The sequence below is a fragment of the Mchenga conophoros genome, linkage group LG14 (genome assembly GCF_057382185.1).
Source record: "Mchenga conophoros isolate Kocher_MC1m ecotype Shallow Benthic linkage group LG14, M_conophoros_male_GT1.1, whole genome shotgun sequence".
NCBI lineage: Eukaryota > Metazoa > Chordata > Actinopteri > Cichliformes > Cichlidae > Mchenga > Mchenga conophoros.
Window position 1 is genome coordinate 32,037,774 of NC_140539.1, and position 21,001 is coordinate 32,058,774.

The following is a 21,001-nucleotide window of genomic DNA, read 5'->3' on the forward strand; positions in this document are numbered from 1 at the left end:
ACAAACATTTAAATAAATAATCATTTATTTTCATTGAACTGATCTGTATTTTTATTTGTTTATGACTGACTTAGAGAAATCTAGGTCAATATTATGCCGTCAAATGATAAACAGCATGACTTCCCCTTTGAAGGGATGATGTAACAATGAAAACAACAATAACAAGGCAGCCAGCCATCACACAGCCATTACTGCACTAGAACTTTAAAGCAGGTTCAATGCATAATAAATAGAGATCTATCCGTGCATCCGCTCTTCACATCAGACGCTGTTTTTATGACCTTTTCACTGTTCAGCATAAGAAGTTTAAATAGGGATTGTTTTTCATGAAAATGATGATGAAAATCATTTACAGTCAATGGCCGACTGAAGTCTAGAATCCATGAACATCACCAAATGCTGCATTTTCTCCCTTGAGAAGCCTTTAATGCAGCTGCCTTCAGTTGATGCTTGTTTGTGGGTCTGTCTGTTTTCAGTTTGTTATTTAACAACTGAAAAGCTCTGTTGTGTTGAGATCAGATGACTGACTTGCCTGATGAAGAATCTCTCATGCCTTTGCCTTGAGAAACTCTGGGGTCTTGCAAAATGATTTGCCCATTTGCCCTGGGAAGCACAGTCTGATCAGTTGTGGAGCATGTGGCTGAAAATGAGAATATAGCAATGTACACTTCAAAACTCATCCTGCTGCTTGTATCAGCAGGCACATCATCATTAAACACTAGTGACCCAATTAGGCAACCATACACGCCAATGCCATAACATTACATTTACTGTTTACTTGACAAGTAATGTGGAATTTTTTGGAATTTTGAGCCGTTTCTCTATTTCTCTACACACTTTCCTTACTGTTCTGGTTCATGGTGATTCTGTCCAGAGATTTTTGCTCTTCAGAAATCTGCAGGCACTTTTGTTTTCTAAAGAAATCCAGTTTGGTCTTTTGTTCTTGTTGTAAATTCCCTGTTTTTGTATCTTTGAAGGCATCTAATGACAGACTTTGACAATAGTACGCCTACCTCAATGAGAGTTTTTTGACTAGCTTAGATGTTGGGAAAGGCTTTATTAGAAAAGGGAAAAATCTAGCTGACTACCATGTGCTTTCAGTCCTTTTGGTGAAAATGAGGGACTATTTTTGTTAAAAAAAAATGCTTAAATTCAAAAGCGGTTCAAGCTCACGCTTTAAATCAAGCTCTTTGATTTAAAATCTACAACTAGTGCTGTGAGAGGCGAAATTACAAAAATGTTGCCATTGTCTAAACACATATGGACTTAATGTGATCAAAGGTTAGCTGTCCATTTCAGATTGTTATTATATACCCAAACACAAGCTTATAAGGGCTTGAGCAGATAAGCATTCTGAATTGCTATTGATTATTTGTTTGTAAACATAAATGGAGTATAAATATAGTTGCCTGGTTTGAGTCTTGTACTGAAACATATTTATCACTGACCCTTTACCATATCCATGCATGCTAGCCTTATAAATATTTTATCATAGAGAATTATAAAAAACAAAAACATTTGAAATACACCAGTCTGTGTATATAGAAGAGGCTGTTTTTATTACTTCATTATTTCAAGTCAGACAGCCTGACAGAGTACCAAAAACCTAATTAATGCAACTCTGGCATCAACTGCAGAGCACTGGTTGCCGGTAGTTGAATAAACAAGGTCTAATGTTATGGTACAAGCTGTGGCCTCTTTGACCCAATGCCTCTGCTCCCACAAAATGAAAGTACTGAGGGTCTTCCATAAGTGAAATGTACCACCATTGTCAGCCACCAGGTACTGGGCCTTCACCTGTGGTGATATCTTAAGTTAATTTGGGATCAACGCCCTTCATTTGGACTTTTCATAGTTCAGCTCTGCTCAAATACAGGCTGCCTTTGTAACACTGACCCATTTAAGATCAAACAATGGCTGAATTGAGTAAGACCCTCAAAGCAACCACACTCTTCTGCATTTTTGACATGCTTCTGTGATAATGTGGAAAAAAAAGAATTACAAGAATGTTTCACAAAAAGAGTTGAAAACAGAGCAATACAAATATACGCAGTTAAAAACCAAAACAAAAAAAGGAAATACTGTATTTAAGCATGCATTACAAGCACGCGTAGTTTAAAAACAAAAACATCTAACCAGGATTTAAATACAGCCTCTGAGCCATTTTATTCTCTCTCTCTCTCTCTCAATGACTAGAAAACAGTCATTGGTGTGTCTCCCTCTCTCTCTTTCTGTCTCTCTCCACCTTCTCAGTACCTTCTGCACGTTTTGCACGTCAATCCTTCCAAAGTTCACACACTGTAGGCATTAAACCATTTATCCCATTTTTGAGAACAGTTTAGTCAAAATAGTCTTATTGGATATGGATATAAATGCAAATACAATGAATGTGCCCATCTTTCTACATCAACCAGAAAACCTCCACTTTAAGCCAACTATATTTTGCCATCTAGTGGTACAACATACAAAATGCCTTCTCCTAAACAAAGAAACCTTCCTCACTTGCTTAAAGCTTTCTTGAATATATTCACAATTTAGGAAAAACTACCAAAATAGAACAATCTTAACACTTTGTTGTCATCATGAATTAATTGCAATTAACATTAAATTAGATAAATTATCTTTTATACATGTAAAAATATATCCCAAAGGCTAAACACCAGAGCCTGTGGGCTTATTTACAGTGTCCTTGCTGCTCTGTAGTTTGCTCATATCGCCGAGGCGTTTTAAAAAACTAAAAAATAGTCCAGTGGTCTCAGTTTTGAACACCACAGGCTTGCTGCTTGCTGGAACAGTGTCACTAGTTATCTGTACATCGTTGTCTGTGGGCTGCATGACAGGAGCTGAGGAAACAGGTGGCTTGATTGTGTTTTCTGCTGATGTGTCATTTGTGTCTTCAGCACCTGATTGTTTTAAGTTGTGAGAAATGTCAGTATAATCAAACACTGGTTTGGAGGGAGGGTGTCCGGCGCCCTCTCGCTCTGGCATCGTCCCTTTTTCTTTAGCCACATGATTTGGAGTTCTGACGGGCAGTTCAGTCCACCGATTACTTTCCCCTGCCTCGGTTTTTGGGACTTTAGTAGGCAGCGTATGGCGGCGTCCAAGGTTACGTTTAGGGGAAGGTTGAGGTTTGAGCAAAACTTGAAGCAAATCCTCATTGCTGGGGTCATCAGGATACCTATCCGCTTCCTCATCAAATGTGCGCTGACGGCGTATGGGCGCATTTGGAGGAGGAGACTTCTGATTTTCCAGAGAGTAGTCCCCAGATGAGACGCTGCCACGGCTGTTCTGAAAACGCAAAACTTTTTTAGATGCTTCACGCAGCTGTTGGGCCTCCTCCTCATTATTATCTTGCAGATCTTCCTCATTATCATCAAAAGATCTAACTGTGGTCATAAGTCTAACAGTCCTTTTGAAAGGGTTCCTAAGTCCTCTAGAGTCCTCTTCTTTGGAAGTTTTCATCTCTTCTTCATTAGAATTTTCACTCTCTGCCATTGTGTCCTCGATGTCTGACTGGGCTTTGTGCGAGTTCCGTAAGTTCGCAGTGAGTTCAACTGCTGAACTCCACTCTTTTCTGCCCATGTCCTTAGCTCTAACTGAGGCTTGAAGCTTTTGATTTACTGGGGGAAGGGTTTCCTGAGAAGTAATTTCTGAAAAGCTCCCGTTATTGGGACTACCATTAGTTGGGCTTCCACGAGTCGATGAGGGCTTTTCTGCTCTTCTCCTAGAACCACGTTTGATGACAAAGTTTTGTAGCACAGATTCTAATGCAACACTATCCATTTCCTTATCTCTACTGGAGCAGGTAGCTGTGGATCTCCGCTTGGCTGCAATTTCCAGTCTGTCTCTGTGTCTCCGTTTCACCTCTGCAGTCTCTCTAGCTTTGTTTTCCTGCAGGAAAAAAAAAATCCCAGTTCAAACCCTTTAATTTTTCTTTTATCTCAGTATAGGAATATGCCAGCACATATAGCGCGTATATTACCTGCATAGCTCGCAAAAATCTTTCACAAAAGGAGTTGAAAATGGAGCAACACTCTTCCAGTTTAAAATTCTTGGCATCCTCACAGAAGTACTGTGCCACTCTGTCACTTACAGACTGCAACTCCTGAAGATCAGTTTCTACTTCTTTCAAGCAAACCTCCGCTTCCTAATTGGAGCCAAAACCAAAACATTAGAGCATATACTCTCTATTAAAATTCACACAAACTGGACCAAGTAACGAATCACCCACCATTAGAAAATCCTCCATCTGTGCCTTTAGGTCTTCCTGCTTTAAAGTGTTTGCATTGGCATCTTGCACTTTCTTTATTTGCTTTCGATACTCCCCTTCAATGTCACCTTGATGTATTCTAAAAGAATTTTTGAAAGCATTTCTTCTCTTATTCTGATGATACAGCAATACAAGAAGAAAAAAGCCATACAAGACACTCCTATATGGCTTTTAAAAAGGTATTGCTTACCTTGCTGCAGCTTCAATGTGTTTGAGCTGTTCTGGAAATTTAAGCAGTGCTGTGTCCACCTTCTGAGCTTGCTGTGATGAATTAGAAAGTTTGTTGAAAATCTAATTATGCAACTTCATCTTAAGGTGAGAAACACAGACTTCTCAAACAAGTAAAAGCCACTTGCCATCACAACATAGTGCATAAGATTCATTCCAGGTTTGTTTGCTTTGGTATCCACTAGTTTCAACAGAGAAGACATTTTGAAGCCAACTGCATTGCCCGCGTAGCCGCCCTATGATCAGATAAACATATTGAGATCAAACAAATATAAATACAAAGAAAATTCATCCAAGACTCCACAAACACAATCATTATATACTCACAGCATTCATGTAATTTCCAGTCTTAAGGACCAGGCGAATGACAGCATGAAGATTATCGCAATCTAGCAGCTCTAAAAGAAAACATATATTGTTAACTCCAACTCCAAATGGGTGTACAACTCTGCTTTAATGGGTCTCATGTTTCAAACTCAAGGAATGCAGACATTACCCCTTCCAGCAGTGGTCAAAGTACAGATGAATTCTTTTACTTCATCCATAAGGGGAAAAAATTCCTCCTTCAGCACCAAGCAGCTCAAACGCTCTTCATAGCTAAAAGACAAAACGTTTCCATCATTATCACCACTGACATTTAACATGTGATTTTCATTGAATTACACTCAGGTGGCTTACCTGGGGATCTTGACCAACAGTAACATAAATTGATCTGCTTCAGGGAGAGCAGACATGTCACCTTTGAAATTAACCAGCTGCTTTACCTGCATTTGTGAAATCAGAAAATCTGATTATGTATTTGCAAAGTAAATAAACAAAGGTTTAGAATCACATGACGCAATAGACATGTTTAAAAAAACAAAAACAAAAAGCAACTACAGTACCTCCCCTTCATCCGGAAGCATCTTGCATAATTCCTGCAGTTTTCCAGTACCAAAGCCCAGGCCATTTCCTGATTTGATATCCTCAATCATGTCCTTTATAGACCTGTAATAGAGGTCAAGCGAATCAGTTATCTTTAATTATGTTTTTACTGTTGCTTTGAAATATCTCATTAGTTCTGAGTGTCTGCTTTCATATCACACTTTTCTATGCTTGGTAAAAAAAACTTGGAAAAAAAAAAAAGCTGCTGACACATACAAGCCTCTACCTGCTCTAATCACTTTATTTCAACCCTCAGAAAAATACATGCTGTGCAGGACATGAAAATGATGGAATGGAAATGTGCTCAGATTGCAGAAAAACATATTTGGTAACAGCATGAGAAAGAAAAAAGTAGTTAGATTAATGTATCCATATGTTGTTCTCTTGTTTTGCTGGTGACACAGTAGTTTGATCACAAACATTTTACGGATGTTAACAGTAACAGGATTGTTTTCATTCCTTTTAAGATCTGTTGTTTATGACAACTAGCTTTAGGCAATAGATTTACAATACCTCGCAAAAGTGTATCTGTAAGTTACATCAGGGAGATAACCTGTTAGAGCTGTAGAACAGTCTAGTATAGATCAGACCTGCCAGGACATGTCGGCTTTCAGAGATTTTGTGAGTATGATGCAGTCTTATTGCATACAAATATGCCTGCCTCACCTTGTCCTCAGTACAGTGTAACATGGAAAGATTATTGTGCAAAATACTCACACCTTCACAGTGCTACCACTGACTCACCGCTTGAATTGCTTTAGGAAAATTCCAATGTTCATGCTCCTCTTGGAGCTGAGGACAGAAATCTGGGAGGGGAAAGGAGAACAGAGACCGGATTAAAATCTGCTTGTTAGCTGCTAAAACGGTTTCATTGTTGACTTGAGCTCTGTCTTTCGTATCACAGACATCTCAACTTTCCAAAGAGACAGTCGAATCCAAAGGTTAAGAATTCTTTGAGTTGATTGTATTGAACATTCCAGGCAAAGATGCAGTTTTTGCACCTTTTCACCATTTCTCTTACAAAATTCTAGGTGAAAGGTCAAAGTAAAAAGTTAAAATGTGTTGTTAGTCAAATCATGATTGATCTACACTTCATTAAGTAAATGTGCCTAGTGGTGTTTATTAGGGACGGTAGCTTAAATACAGAGCATGGACAACAGAGTGATGTCAGTGAGAACACAATTAGATCTTCCTTCAGCAAACAAATGAAAATAATAATACTCCACCCTTGTACTGAGTGATTTTACATCATTACATAATGTTTCTGACAGAAACATTATACTATTGTTGTCATTTGTTGTATTTATATATTGCAAAGTTGGGCCTATAAAATGTAAATTGTAAAATAAGCAAATGTAAATTGCAATTTTAAGTTTCACATAAAGGGTAATAAAGTTCCTATAGTATCACTATATTCCCAGTTCATAAAATCACCACTTCGGTCACTCTGGTTTTAAATGTTAGGAGAGGAAAACATTGCAGGGACGTCTGTTTTTTCTTATATGTAAGCTTGGGGGGGGGGGGTGTTAATTCAGGTCAAAAGAACTTGCTTCCATACCTCAGCAATAAACAGGAAAGAATATAAAACCTTTCAATCTATTGTACAAACCTTGGGGGTCAAAGTTCCACTACATGAACGGGTGATAGTGACACATTTATAGCCTGGCTAGCTGCACTCACCATTTCCCCTGCTGTGGCAGAACTTGGCAGGCCCCTCAGACTCTGACGGTTCAGAGCTTTGATTTGCTGCTGGGCCTGCTTGTGGCTGAACAGCTCCTCCATATGATCAGTGTCCAGCTCATATTCCCCATCAGTCTTATCTGCTGTCCAGATGTTGTGCTTTCCTATAACTGTGTGTTTGGGTAGGGTCTCCCAGTTGAAGTTGCGCATCTTGGAGCGCCGGCGCTCCAACCTTGAAATTGGACCCAGGCCATGTAGGGATGGAGGTGGAGGAGGTGGTGGCGGAGGAAGTGGAGGTGGTGGGGGTGGAGGTGGGGGTGCAGGAGGACCTCCTGGCTGCATCTTTTAATAAGAACCTCTCAGCAGGTTTTGAATGCATCCACACTCATATTCATGCATAAAAGCTGAATTTCAGCATATATTGGAATGCAGTGAATGTAGAAGCGATTCTGGTCGTTTTTACAGGAATGCGGTGCAAGAGTCAGTCCTGGAGTGACTTGTTCAAAGTGTTGTCAGTTAGGATGATGCATTCCGACTGAAAGAAACAAAGCAGGGTGGGGACACATAAGCTACAGATCTTCATACACTCTACAACAGTGAGCAGCTTTGTTTAGCACAGAGTACAGAATTTACTTTCTTTACTGTACATAAGATTAATTATGGGAGTGATGCCGCCGATTATTTTCATAAAAAGTTTCCTGAAACTTGTGCAAACACTATAATAATTCATGATCCACTTTGGAAACGCATAGAGGCTACTTTAAATCTGCCATAACAGTCACTTTAGGAGATCTAAACGCTCCTGGTGTTTTATCCAGTACAGAGCTATGCTTGTCCACCGTGATCGGTAAACTACTAAAACCAATGTTTGTTCAAACACTTAGCATTATTTTTAGTTAAAGACCGGAGAGAAAGAAATGAAAAGTCAACTCACCTTTGTGTTGGACTCAGCACAAGTCCCATTACTCCGCTTCCCTTTTTGTTTCTTTTCTTATGGCCCTCTTGCTGAAATTTCAAAAGTAAAGAGTGACATCAGCCTGGATAGAGACTACCTGTGTGTAAATGACACGCCCAGGTGAACTCACTTAAAATCCATGACAGCCCACACCTTCCCAGGCACTCTGGGATTGGCTTATTTCTTTCTCTCTCTCTCTCTTTCTTTTCCCTTTGGAGTTTGGGGAGGCGCTGCGTTTCTATCCATCTGTCAATGAGTTGCGTGAGTAAGCGGTCAACTAGAATGACAAATATTCTGACTCAGAGAGAAAACCCATTGAACATATTTAAAATGTAATAAATACATTATCAACTTAATTAAAAATAAATTAAATGTTATATACTTTAGTAAATATTCCTGCGGTGAGACCGTCATTGATTTGAATTCATTATATATATTAATTTTCAACTAATATTCAGGCTTTAACTCTATATTATGGGAGTTCTCTCACAAAGGTAAGCGGTATAATAAGTCCAGCTCTGATTGGCTGCGTGTCGTTTGACTTCCGCAAACATAACTCGCCGCTTTGATGGAGTCGCAACCCCCCACTCCATTTTTTTTTTAGTATAATTTCACATTTTAATGCACAAGAAAAACTTAAATTCTCACATTTGTCTGTACATATTTTGACCGAGACCAGCACCAACATTTCTTCTTGGTAAACAGCTTGAACCTTGCTCCGTAGATGCTCGTTATCAGATAACGATAACGGATTGCTCACCAGTCACAAGCCCAGAATGTGTATTTGTTTTTGTGTAATAGAGTACATTTAACACCACTAATACAAATTAAGTCGACTGTTTTTTCTACGTGGTGTATATTTATCAAAATCCCACAGGATTTCGCCCTCGAATACATGCCTCAGTTTGAGCTCTGATGACCATATAAGGAAATCCGTACAACGCAATCGGACCCCTGAGCTGGGGACTCGGTACTTAAAAACTTCAGTCCCATTAATAAAACAGGACTGCAAGGTTTGGAGGCCTATCTCCCCCCACCACCACTTCCCCTGCCAGTGGCGGACTCCCTCAGACATCGGTGCGTTGGTGGTTCTTTGTGTCTGGGGGTGGGCGTCCAGGTACACACCGGCTCACTCCTTGGCGGCCGCTTATCGGGGCCTGGAGCCTGGGGCTTGCTCGGGCCACTTCGGAGGTGGGGTGCCCCCGGCCTCTCGGCCTGGGGCTCGGTCACTCAGGCACAGCTGGCTGCCGGCGGAGCTCACGGGCGCGTCACTGCAACTCCCCCTGGCTTCTGCTCCGCGGCTGCTGGGTGAGCCCTCATCTGGGACTCTCCTCAGCTCTTTCTGGGACAGTGGCGCGGCTGCCCCTCTGTTAGTCTTCCTTGGTCTCTTGTGTTCTGGGGGCCTCTGGATGTCTGGAGTTTTGATCTCCTCCATACCTGCTTCATGCCCTGGAGGACGGGGCTGTGGCCCCCCCACACCCTCTAGCAGATCATTACATGAAGGAACCTTTTAAAAAAACAAGCGCGTCCATGCTCACAGGTGTACACACGGGTGATCACACCCACAAACTACACCCTTTTTGGCTCCTACCTCAAAGCACACTGTGTTCTGTTGATCTTATGTGCTGCACAATAATGTTTAATATTTAGTATTTACTGTCATATTCCCATATATCATTGTGATGTTGTTAATTCTATTACTCTTGTTCTCTTCTGCTTGTTTTCTTTTTTCTTTCTCAACAGGTGATCCAGGTGATCGATATATGCATTTTTTTCTCTCTTTTTTTTTTCTGCCCGTTCTGTTGGTTTTTGTTTTTTGCCCTTCTCCCCCGTCCCTCTTCTCAGCTGTTTCTCTTTCCCTCTTTTTCCCCTTCTTTCCCCCAGTCAAGTCTGTCCCGTATTCAACAAGTGAAAATAAAATACACAATAAAAGGTGAATCAAATGGACCATTATGGCAAGGCTGGGATGGTCAATTTGGTAAAGTAAATCCGTTGGGCATCTTTCTTTGCCTTTAGACAATAATTCTGATGGCAAAAGAGCCAAACGGGACAGGCAAAAAATAAATAAATAATAAAAAAAATAAATAAAACAGGACTGTAAGTCATATTATGATAGAAAATTGACATAAACATTTTTCAAGATCGATACTTCAAATCATCCCGCAAATTGTCTGCAATGCGTTAAACAGTGTTAGTATGCAAGCCATGGGATTTTCTCAGATACTGAGGAAAACTTGCATGTTGTTTGCCTTTTCCAATGGAAAATGACCTTTGGGATAAAATAAGATTTTAAGCAGGAAGTGAAAGCGATACTGAGGGAAGTCTGAAGGGACTGACAGTAAAGAATATATTTAAGACTTAATTACAAGACCAAATGTGTGACCACAACAAACTATCATATTATATAACTTATAAAGGTAAGATTAGATAAGAGTGTGTTATAATCTAATCTCTTAACCTTAATCTCTTATTCTGATTTTATCTGAGAGCACTGTGACCATTAAAAATCTATTTGTATTAATGGCAGAGAAGCTTGAAAAAGCAATCATGTCTGTGATTCTAATATTGACAGATTGATGGCTTTATTCACTGCATACACCACCTCAAAGAAAACATTCAGTTTCTTTAGGCTACTTCTGGTCGCCCTGTCTCATTCTTTTAAGCCAACATCAAAAACCTTAAGCAAACTTTCAGGAAAAAAAAAAAAGGTGTATTTTAAGGAATAAGAAATAAGGTAATCCACTGAAAGCATGTTGCAGATATATTTTATCATGTACATAATTAAAATTACATACTGAATATTGTGAGTTTTCTTTACATACATACTGTGAACTGTAACCATACGAAACTGACAGCCCCTGTGTCGAAAGCACATCTAAGTGAAACAAAACATCCAGCAGACTTTATTGGATTTGCAGAAGATAAAGACAATCAGCTGACTAAAACAATCTAAGTAACATACAAATTATGTTACAAACAGGTAAATAAATAACGCAAACTATAACAAATGAACTCATACATTCTGTTTTTGATGACGCTGACACTTGTACTGTAACCTAAAGTGCACCTTGATCCACTATTCCCATTTAGTATTTCAAAAGGAAGTTTTGCAGTTGCACAATGCCAGCTCCTACAGTCACTGCAACACTGGCTGCGTGCCATGTTTTGATACGGATTTCTTTATGATTGTTGAGATCTGATTAGATTAGGAATTGATGGGGATTTGCTGTTAAACACAAATGTCATGTTTGTTCAGGCTTGTTTCCATGTGTAAACTCCAGAGTAAAAAAGACAGATAGTTGCAATGGTGCTGGACTTGATCTAACACTGTATCCAAAATTTAGGTGTAAAATAACCATTCAGGCAGGGATTTTAACAGTGACAGTAGAAACATGAATCTATATTCTGATGTGTTTGACTCAAAAGTGTTAAAATTGATCTCATGATCACATGTGCATAAGGAAAATAAATATAATTTCTGAACATTGTAGCAGTACCCTGCTGACTTGCTATTTTTTTTTAAGAATTCCTCCTATTTGATGTACACTGAAATATTAAAAGGGAACCTTACACAACAATACAAATACATCAAAATAATGCATGTGCAAACTGCAAAGGAGAATCTCGACAATAGTTGACTATCCTGTACATATATAAGAGATGGAAATGATTGTGCTAACTAAAGAGTAAGAAAATAACATGGGGTAATTTTGTGATTTAACATAAAACAACATAAGAACAACTTAAAAAGTTGTCCATCTATGTAATAAATCATACTGAAAAACATTACAAAAGAGCTATATCTGGCTGCTACTTATTCTACAATATACTCCTTTATCCATTTAAATTCGCCATCTAACCACAATGCCAGCATGAAACTGTACATGTCAAAATGCTGAACCCTGGATGCATATTACTGCTCCTCCAGCCACGATGGCTTATCTGATCCTGGGGGCTTTAACTTTACATTGAACTGTATAAGAGTTTGTTCTAACTGCTGCTGGTTGCCAGCAAAATAAGCGGAGATGGCATTATGGAAGAGAAGCAGCTGCTTGTGCATCACCTTCACCTAGAAGAAAAGAGAGGAGAGAAAATGACATTACAAACATGGTTTCAGGTGTTTACATGAAAGCACAGCCTGCAGACATTTATTTGGATCACCAACTGCTCGGAATACATTCCTAAAAATAACTTGCACATTCCTCTGAAGCCTATTCTCAGGAGTCAAGCAGGCCGTTTTAAAGATCTCAGAAAATACTATCTTAAGTTTAACTTGAATTTATTTGCTATTTTACATTTATCTGGCAAGAATTTCCATGTTTTTTTAACAGTTCTTGTCATGAGTGACATTTCATTTTCCTAAAGCCAGATTTATTAACCAGGGATCAGAGTGCCAGGACCTTCACCACAACTACTGTCTGATCCACAAAACACCGAACTCCTACAGCCCCTTTCTGCAAGTGATGGCCCCACAGGAGGGATTGCTGATGTACTGCTTTTGGGCTGTGCCCATCCAGGCCCTGTGGTTTTAAGTATCTTGGAGTCTTGTTCATGAGTGAGGAAAGAGTAGTGCAGGAGATTGACGCTGTATTAGTCTGTTGTGGTAAAGAGAGATCTAAGTGTGAAAGCAAAGCTATCGATGTGCATTTCCACCCTTACCTAGGGACCCAACCTCGGAGTATTGACTGAAAGAGGGAGACTGTGAATACAAGTAGCAGAAATTAGCTTCTTCTGGAGAGTTGCTGGGTTCTAAAATATGGGTCACTAATTTGAGCCACTATTTATAGTAGCTGATTCGAAGCATCCTCAACATTTTACCTGCATCTTTGTTCAAAACTGTCTTTCAGTCTATCGGCCCCCGTGTGCTCTATATAACTAGTGCTCCACTGCTCTTCGGCCGAGTCTCTGCTTATTTTAAGAAAGATGCCATTCAATCTCTTAAAAAAAAAAAAAAAAAATTGACTCTTCTCATCCTCAAAGTTATACACCAATCTAAAAATGACTGTTTATTGGTAGCAGTTTAGAAAAGGTTGAGACCAAGTAGCATACATCTCTTTTAGACAAATGCAGCATTCTTGGTACATTTAAATCTGGCTTTCATAGAGCTCATTCCACCAAAACAGCTCTCTTTAGTCTCCAGTGACATTTCTATGCAAAGCGATGCAGGAGAATGTTGTTTTGCTGATGCTGGACCTGACCTCTGCCTTTGATACTGCTGACCATGACATGATTCTCCACTTCTCTTGTCTACTGTGTGTCACGAGGTTCTGTTATGGAGCTCTTATTTTGTCTATCTGTTCCATCTTCAGCATATTTTGAGCACTTTTAAATGACATTTATTGTCACTGCTACACAGATGACTTTCAGTTAAATATCTCTTCTAAGCCCAAGATGTTTCTACTGTGACTTAGACATCTTGCATAAATGATTAGACTGTATTAAAGGTTGGATGGATGGCAATTTTCTCCAGCTTACTGAAGAGGAAACAGAAGTCCTTGTTTGTGCCCCTGTCAGATCTGTGCTTAAGGTAATGGAGATTCTAGGTCCCCTTGTCACATCTGATAAATCTTCCATCAGGAACCTTGAGGTCATTTTTGACTCAGCTTTGTCCCTGGAAGCTGACGTGGTTCGCTCTTGCTTTTACCAGTTGAGAAAAATTTCCCAGGTGAGTTTCAGTCGTTCAGGCTCTAAACTGGAAATTCATACTCATGCCTTTATTTCATCACTTTTAGATTTTTGCAATTCGGTGTTTACTTGTTTCAACAAATCTTCCCGGAGATGTCTGCAGCTTGCTCAGCATGCAGCTACAACACTGCTGACTGAGTCTTCCAAGTACTCAAATGTCACACTGATACTAATTCAGTTGTACTGGCTCGCCATTAACCTTCAGAGTGCGCTTTAAGATTCTAGCGCTGACTTTTAGAGCTCTGCATGATCAAGCATCAGTGTACATGAGTCAAATTTTACATTCATACATCACCAGCAGGTCTCTGAGGTCATGTGATCAGGGTCTATTGGTTTTGCTTCACAAAAGACTGAGAACTAAAGGCGACTGAGGTTTTTCAGCAGTGTTCCCCAGACACTGGGAACTCTCTCCCACTGAGCTTAAGATCTGTGGACTCTGTGGTCTCTTTTAAAAAGCAGCTAAAAACTCATTTTTAAACTTACTTTATGTTTTTGTGATGAAGCACTTTGTGATATTTATCTTTAAAGGTGCTATATATTCAATTTTACTTTGCTTTACTTTCACTCCTCCAAGTAAGGAGCCAGTTAAGGACGTTTGGGCATCCAACTAGGACATCTCATAGTTGAGATGCTTTAGTCATTCCTGTCAAGAGGAGGCCCCTGGGCAGATGCAGGCACACACTAGAGAGATTAAGTCTCTCGGCAAGGGCAGCTCATTTTTCTGCTAATATAAGTTCTAATTGAGGTTTTACCTTGAAAGTAGCAGAAATGCAAAAGATTCCTTCTTTTTGCTGTATAATGATAGCAGTTATATTCAACACTGTGCTCACTCAACACAGTAACATGGGTATCCTTCAAGCAACTTAGAAGAGGCATTGGCAAGACACAGTATTTTAGTATTATATTTTAAATATGATTGGGGTTTTTTTGTGTTTTTTTTTCCACGTTCAGAATGACCATCTCAAAACTATTACGACCAGCTGTTTTTAAGGAGGCATATCATACTGCTAAAGGCAGTTGTTTGTGCCCTTAATGTTTGCAAGTGCCTAGCCTGTTTCAAAACCACATCATCCATGAATGAACCCTGACTTTGGGTGTGGTTTAATCTAGGCTTTGCTTCATGTGAAACCACAATGATGTCAACAACACTGATGTCATGTGGTTACCAATGCTGCATGATTGGAGGTAAAAATCACTGGAGCCAAAACCAGTCCCTGTACCCTTCCTAAGTATTCAACCCTCAAAAATGTAAATGTCATCACCTGCAAGCAAAACTGCAGAGCCTGAGTGTGTAATTTCACAAGGAATAAAAATGGTATGAAAAAAGGAATGGGACAGCATTTTAAACACTATAAAAAAGATTAATGAATTAAATTTGTGTGCAATAAAGGAGAGGTTGTACTGCCCTGATTTAAATCTAAATATTATTGCAACCTTTGGGTTGCCTGGTCCTGTGTGTCTGTTTGTTGTTTCCTCATACTTTTCTTTTTAAGTTTAACCTAAAGGTACCCTTAGGTATAGTCTGCAGAAATTCAGAAAGTATGCATAAGACCTCAAGAAATCTGCCAGAGAGCCCTCATGCGCTTGATTTGACAGTGGGGCAGCCTTAAGCCCTCAAAGGCTTTAGCACAAATGTGCCACAAAGTTGGTAAGTCTCTGAGTGTGGACACTGGGATTATCTCCTAGAAGCAAGGCTTGCTATTCAGCAGCGATCTTGAAATGCTTTAAGCACTTCTTTAGATAATGACTTAAAAAAAAAAACCCAAATTAATTGAAATGGTCTGGGACATAAAACCTGCATGTGCAGTGTAACGAGGAAATCTGAGGGGGAAAAAAAGTGCCAACTTTGCCCAAAAAAGTGAAGAAGTTATACTTATATCACTATCTTTCACTACTAGAGCTAAAAAGAATAATAATTCAGAGGACTGCACTCTTTAAACATGCAGGGATTTCAAGAATAAAACTAGACTGTCATCTGAACCTTGTTTTCTTCCAGGAATTTAAGCTTGATGGTGACATCACTACGCAGCCTTTCATATTTGTCTCTGTGGATCTGGTACTCATGCTGAGCCATCTCAATGCGAACCACGCCAGCTGCATCCCTTGGTCCCAAACTCAGTTCCTCCAGATCAGAGCGATAGGCATCAAACTCAAGTCTGAACACAAACACAAGACTGAGTTATTTTCTAGGCAACCATTAAGTTTAACCACTTAATGGTTGTACATCTTAGTAGTTCAATACCTTGCATTTTCGTACTGCTTAATCGTCATCAAAGTATCTTCCATTGTTTTGTTGACCAGTGTGTTGACACTGGATACGAAGAAGTTGATGGCACCAAGCAGAGCCTCGCCATTCTTACACAACAGCTTTTGTGTTTCTGCATTATACCCAAACTCATCCTGCAGAGAAATACAGAGGTTTTACCTGCCAATGTCATGACATGTCATATGGGGAGATTCTGCAATACTATACCTGCAACTCTGGGGACTTCTGGCTGAGGTCAGTGAAGGCATCTCCTAGAGCCTGCTGCGTCTGCACAATTCTTTGAAAGTGATCGGTGAGAGCGGTTGCCAGTCTTAGGATGTTTTCATACTTGCTCTTCGTGTCTCTTAACACGTCAATCTGAGCCTCAAGTTCCAGGTCTACTGTCCGTGAGCCTCGGCCAAACTTTTCTGAGAACATCTGCTTTGTACACTGCGCAATGAATATGAACAGAGAACAGCACACGGTGTCAACGCAACCTGATGTAGTCTTTGGAACACAGACATATCCAAGCATATCTATTCCATTTTAAAAACACAGCATGCACACATAGTGCAGAATACCTTGTACGTGTTTATGCCCCATTTCTTCACACTGTCCAGTTTCTCCACTGCTACACCACGAGAAACTTCTTCAGTTGAATTTGTGTTATGGTTCGACGACCCTAAAAAGAACATAAAAGCTAGAAATAAACACACAGTGTACACAGTACTGGAGCTTCTTCTATGAGGAGAAGTTTTTAAGGCAGTGGTTTACAGAAAATAAGTGAGGACAGTGTGGACAGGGTGATGAGCATGGTGATACCTGGATGCTGCTCTGTGTGGTGGGCAAGTCGACTTGCTGCAGATTGACTTTTAGGCAAGTTAACACCCCTGGATTTCATGCGAATGTCTGAAATGAACATGCCGGTGATATAGAGTAAGAATGAGAGGAAGACATGTAAAAATGACTGTAGTGAAACATGCCAGAGCAGCTTGGGAGTGAGATATGCCGCAGAACAGCAGAGCATGAAGACCGAAGCCCCTTTCTGACATGGGATTTGTAGAATTGCTGGCTTCATTAATCTGTTGAAGTAATTCAGTCATTCAGACATAGGTAGCTTCTGTGTGAATCTTCAAGCATTCCCACAATATTTGTAGAAATAACCATGGTAACTGGACTGGATATTATGTTACACAATGCTCTTATATCCAGATCAATCCTGTGTCAGTGGTACTTAAGTCATGAAATGTGACATACTGCATTCACACAACATGTGTAAATCTGTGCACTTTCTTTGATTTGTAAATGATCATGGAGAAAGTGCGCTGCTATACGCTGTGCATTCAGACATGAAGCCACCCACGGAAAAGGAGTGAAAGTCCAAAAGGAGCTTAAAAACTGTTATGCTCTGCAGTGGAGGACACATAAAGAGCAGGGTTAGAGGGGTTTTGAAGTAAATAATAATCCACCAGGCAGGCTTCACATGCACAATAAAAGCATTAAAAAAAGAAGATGAAAATGGAATTCATGGGATGAGATGCAAGTACTGGCAAAATGGTCAAAGTGCATTTCAAAGTACAGAACAGAACAGATTTTTTTTAGACATCAACACAACATTGAATGTGACAGCCCTGTAATATCTCGTTAGTTCATTCCTATTTTTGAAAGGTGCCAAAACATTACTTCTTGCTGAAGCTGTTCAGTGGCAGAGTTCGGTAGGTACAAGCAAGGTTACATACAAGTCCGCTCATCAAGCCTCAAAACCTCTTACAAGGGGGCAAATAAGACCAACATATCAAGGTTAAATAAGAAAGAAAGGGGTTATTAGAATACACAGCCACCTGGTCCTGGTGCAGGGGCTTGTCTTCTGTCCAGATACTCGGGGTTGAAGTAAACTGCGGGTCCTAAGGAATATGGATGTTTGTGACATAAACCAGGAGACTGCAGGTCAGCAGCTCTCTTGTGACACACAAAGAAAAGCTCCTGCTATTGTTTCTTAAAAGATGCACTAAGTATCAACCTCTTTCAGTAACTGAAAGACAGTACAAGCACTGATCTCTGACACAGCCTTTATCTAACAACAGCCAGAACATCGTGAAACAAAATATCTTTAAGGGTATTTGTGTCTGTCAGCCCCTGGAAAAGGAGTTGCCGGGTCAACTGTACTTATTAAAAATCCTGTTCAACTGATGTGTGCGTTTTAGCATGAAAATTACTTACTGAACAGCAACTTGTACTTAATGCACCTTTAAATTTGTAATATCCCTGCAGATATTACTTAGAAGAATAAACAACAAAGCAATACCTGCAGAGAATGGAAGCATGGTTTGCTAAAAGTACCTTTGATACTGCTGGTTGGGATGATGCCCCCTGCAGGTCCTCCATAACCTCCAGAGACAATACTGGTTTCATTCAGGTTGGGTCCAGACACCATCACCTGCTGCAGATCCTGAGTTAAAACAGATAAACACAATTTATTAGCTTTTTCAAAGTATCTGCATGGATGTTAAGGTGCACAAAAATGCTGAGCACACTTGATCATTTTATGAAACAATGTAATTTTATTTATCTTGGTCAGACCCACAAAGCAGTAATCTTAAACATAAACATAAATGTATGTCATCCATAACTTTTAGTTAAAATGAACAGAATCTATTTTTTGTAAAGCTGACGTGCAGACAGATAACATACAAAACATTTGATTATGAGCTAAAAATAATAATATTACTTGTAGTAGTCATACATTTCATTATAGAGGCCTCAGTATTGCTTATTCTAATGCTACTAATGTCATTGCTGGTGTAGCTTTCTTAATCCCAATGGGCTTTACAAATGGTGCACCAACCTTTTAATTTTACTGACAGTTTGTCATGCAAACGCTCATTTATGTCACAGTTTCCTCCTGTAGGTGCTCTGAACGATTCAACGTTATCGGGTTGGAGGTACACATCTACTGTCCCTAGCTACAGGCCTTTACATGGTAGGGTAACATTTGGCCTAACCAGCCATGAACTGTACAATCACGCAAAATTTAGGGAAACTAGATACTGTTATAAGCAAAATAGCATTATTCATTTCCACAGTGAGTGAGGTGAGATGAAGCATCACTGACCTGCTCCAGACTGTCATCCTCTGGGAGAGTGCCTGTGTCTCCATTGCTGTTAATGGGGATCTCCATGGTTGCAGCCTTGCTCATGATACTGTCTGCCATAATGAAATCTCTGCAAGAAAGACAATAGCACATAAAGCTGGGGGAGAAAAACAGAACAATGCTAGCCTACATCGACACAGAATAACAGCTGGCTTACACTGATGCTAACGTGATTGACCAATAGCAACGGTGCTGATGTGGCTTGCTAGTGGGCTACTACCTGACAGCTAGCTTCAAATCCTCACCACTGTAGCTGAGACTGGAGCCAAGTTTCAGTCGCCAGAAAGACTAAACAAGTCGCGCGGGCAGTAGCCTTGAAATACAACATAAATTAAACGGAGGCACCGCTGTTTTTACTTAGTATCCCATACTACATCCATGATTACTCATCCTGAATCGTTCACATGATCATCTACCTGCTTCCATAGAATTCAGACAGAAAATCCCTGCATCCAGCCAGGTCGCAGCTTTAATAGTACGACTTCGGAATAAAGGTTTTCGTGATTTTTATTTTTGTTGTGCGTCACATTAGGTTCCATTTAAAAGCACTGTGCTTCAAGTGAAATGCACAATGTATGTTTTTAAATGTACTTTATGTGTCAAAAAGTAGGCTGAGAGGGATACTGTAATTTGATGCTCTTATTTTGAAGAATAATAACGTATCATCGTCGTCAAGCCTCCCCCATCTTCCACGTCGTACGGTGCTGACGTAGCGTTTTCCTCTGACCTGCAGTACCTGATTTCTCCTGAAGATGTCAGTAGCACTTCACGGCCCAGTAGAGAGAAACTAGAACATGGCAAATCTAGAGTAACTCAATCAGTAATATGGCTCTGGTCCCTCAAATGTTGTGAGTATTAATCATTAAAGCCTAGGTTGTTACATCTTAATCGTTCCATTGATTGCAATATCTCCTGAAATCAAACTGTATAAATACAGTCGTTTGTTTTGAGTTGTGAAAGGCTTTGAGATAGACCTCACCCTAGCAAACTGGCCGCACTTCCAATTATTTGCCTCATTTATTTCAATCAGGGACGCAAGCAAAGTGCACATGGCCTCCAAATGTAGAAGTTTTTCTGTAATTATTCCGGCTCGAAGCAGAGCACCAACCCTTCACACACGCTCACAATGTATTCCTAATGGTTAATTTTCCTCCATGCACTGATTACCTACAAGTGACATATTTTCCAGACTTCTAAAAATCTCCTCCTTCGTTTTCAGTATTCTACACAGCATGAATTTGACAAGCGCATTTCTAGGATCAAAGCAGGCAAAATGGCAAATCATGTAGGTTATGCATGTTCCCCCCCCCCCCCCCTAATCAACAATCCACTTGTCAGCAGTGATTTGACTGGCATGGGTATGTGCTCCGCCTTTGATTCTCCTTCCAAATTAATATTATTTTAGCACCATCTTGGACTACTGCGTGCTGCACCAAGTATATTTTCTTGTTTCCTCAAACATTCTCAATCATGTCATCCCATGTCCAAAACGAACTAGATGTATGTAGAACCATGGTGGAATCTCGAGGTCAAGATGGTCAAACGGTATAGGTGAGCCTTTTATCCCTGCCCCAGATACACAAAACTGCAGTTGAAATTCTGCCTACATAAACTTTTGTATTTCAAAAACTGACAATCTGTCAAGCATGACCATGCCACATTGCAGTCAGCCATGTGTGAAAAGTTAAGACAGTTTTTGATGTGGTCCCATTAATCATGCATTCAGCAAAACTGCCCTGCATGCGGTCCTGAAACCGGAAGTCACTTTTCTGATGTGCATCATAAATACACATTGAGCAGAGTTATCACAAACTTTAAATAGTGGCTTTGAACGAAGGGATGTGCTCCAGGTTGCAGTAGTGC

The 21,001-nt window shown here is 39.9% G+C and overlaps 2 protein-coding genes across 7 annotated transcripts; both read right to left on the reverse strand.

The window, feature by feature from the left end:
- Positions 1 to 79: 79 nt before the first annotated feature.
- Positions 80 to 8,178, reverse strand: fhdc4 (FH2 domain containing 4). Its single transcript, XM_085243966.1, has 12 exons — positions 8,037 to 8,178; positions 7,103 to 7,637; positions 6,167 to 6,228; positions 5,383 to 5,485; positions 5,177 to 5,262; positions 4,995 to 5,095; positions 4,826 to 4,896; positions 4,627 to 4,734; positions 4,461 to 4,531; positions 4,232 to 4,349; positions 3,983 to 4,147; positions 80 to 3,891 (listed from the first exon to the last, which is right to left on the reverse strand). Exons 2-12 carry the CDS (start codon positions 7,442 to 7,444, stop codon positions 2,653 to 2,655), a joined length of 2,466 nt encoding a protein of 821 aa, XP_085100092.1. The 5' UTR covers positions 7,445 to 7,637; positions 8,037 to 8,178; the 3' UTR covers positions 80 to 2,652.
- A 2,628-nt stretch (positions 8,179 to 10,806) lies between these two features.
- On the reverse strand, positions 10,807 to 19,689 carry LOC146560118 (arfaptin-2-like). Of its 6 annotated transcripts, XM_085243973.1 has the most exons (10): positions 19,296 to 19,590; positions 19,100 to 19,208; positions 18,328 to 18,436; positions 17,829 to 17,891; positions 16,810 to 16,896; positions 16,569 to 16,669; positions 16,216 to 16,437; positions 15,985 to 16,142; positions 15,724 to 15,898; positions 10,807 to 12,126 (listed from the first exon to the last, which is right to left on the reverse strand). In XM_085243973.1, the coding sequence occupies exons 2-10, from the start codon at positions 19,196 to 19,198 to the stop codon at positions 11,971 to 11,973; spliced, it is 1,170 nt and encodes a 389-aa protein (XP_085100099.1). In that variant the 5' UTR covers positions 19,199 to 19,208; positions 19,296 to 19,590; the 3' UTR covers positions 10,807 to 11,970. The 6 variants fall into 6 exon arrangements, with proteins under 6 accessions (XP_085100099.1, XP_085100096.1, XP_085100094.1 ...); XM_085243970.1 differs by lacking the exon at positions 17,829 to 17,891 and having other exon boundaries at positions 19,555 to 19,689; XM_085243968.1 differs by lacking the exon at positions 17,829 to 17,891 and having other exon boundaries at positions 19,384 to 19,588.
- Positions 19,690 to 21,001: the final 1,312 nt, after the last annotated feature.

What these genes read in the sequence shown, in the direction of transcription:
- fhdc4 (XM_085243966.1), bottom strand. Translation starts at nt 7,444, where the DNA reads ATGCAGCCAGGAGGTCCTCCTGCACCCCCACCTCCACCCCCACCACCT. An exon ending in CACATTGAAGCTGCAGCAAG is followed by an intron (nt 4,350 to 4,460) that starts GTAAGCAATACC and finishes AAATTCTTTTAG; the next exon opens with AATACATCAAGGTGACATTG. An exon ending in GATTTTTGCGAGCTATGCAG is followed by an intron (nt 3,892 to 3,982) that starts GTAATATACGCG and finishes TTTTTCCTGCAG; the next exon opens with GAAAACAAAGCTAGAGAGAC.
- LOC146560118 (XM_085243973.1), bottom strand. Translation starts at nt 19,198, where the DNA reads ATGGCAGACAGTATCATGAGCAAGGCTGCAACCATGGAGATCCCCATT. An exon ending in AGAAGTCCCCAGAGTTGCAG is followed by an intron (nt 16,143 to 16,215) that starts GTATAGTATTGC and finishes ATTTCTCTGCAG; the next exon opens with GATGAGTTTGGGTATAATGC. An exon ending in AATTCCTGGAAGAAAACAAG is followed by an intron (nt 12,127 to 15,723) that starts GTTCAGATGACA and finishes CTTTTCTTCTAG; the next exon opens with GTGAAGGTGATGCACAAGCA.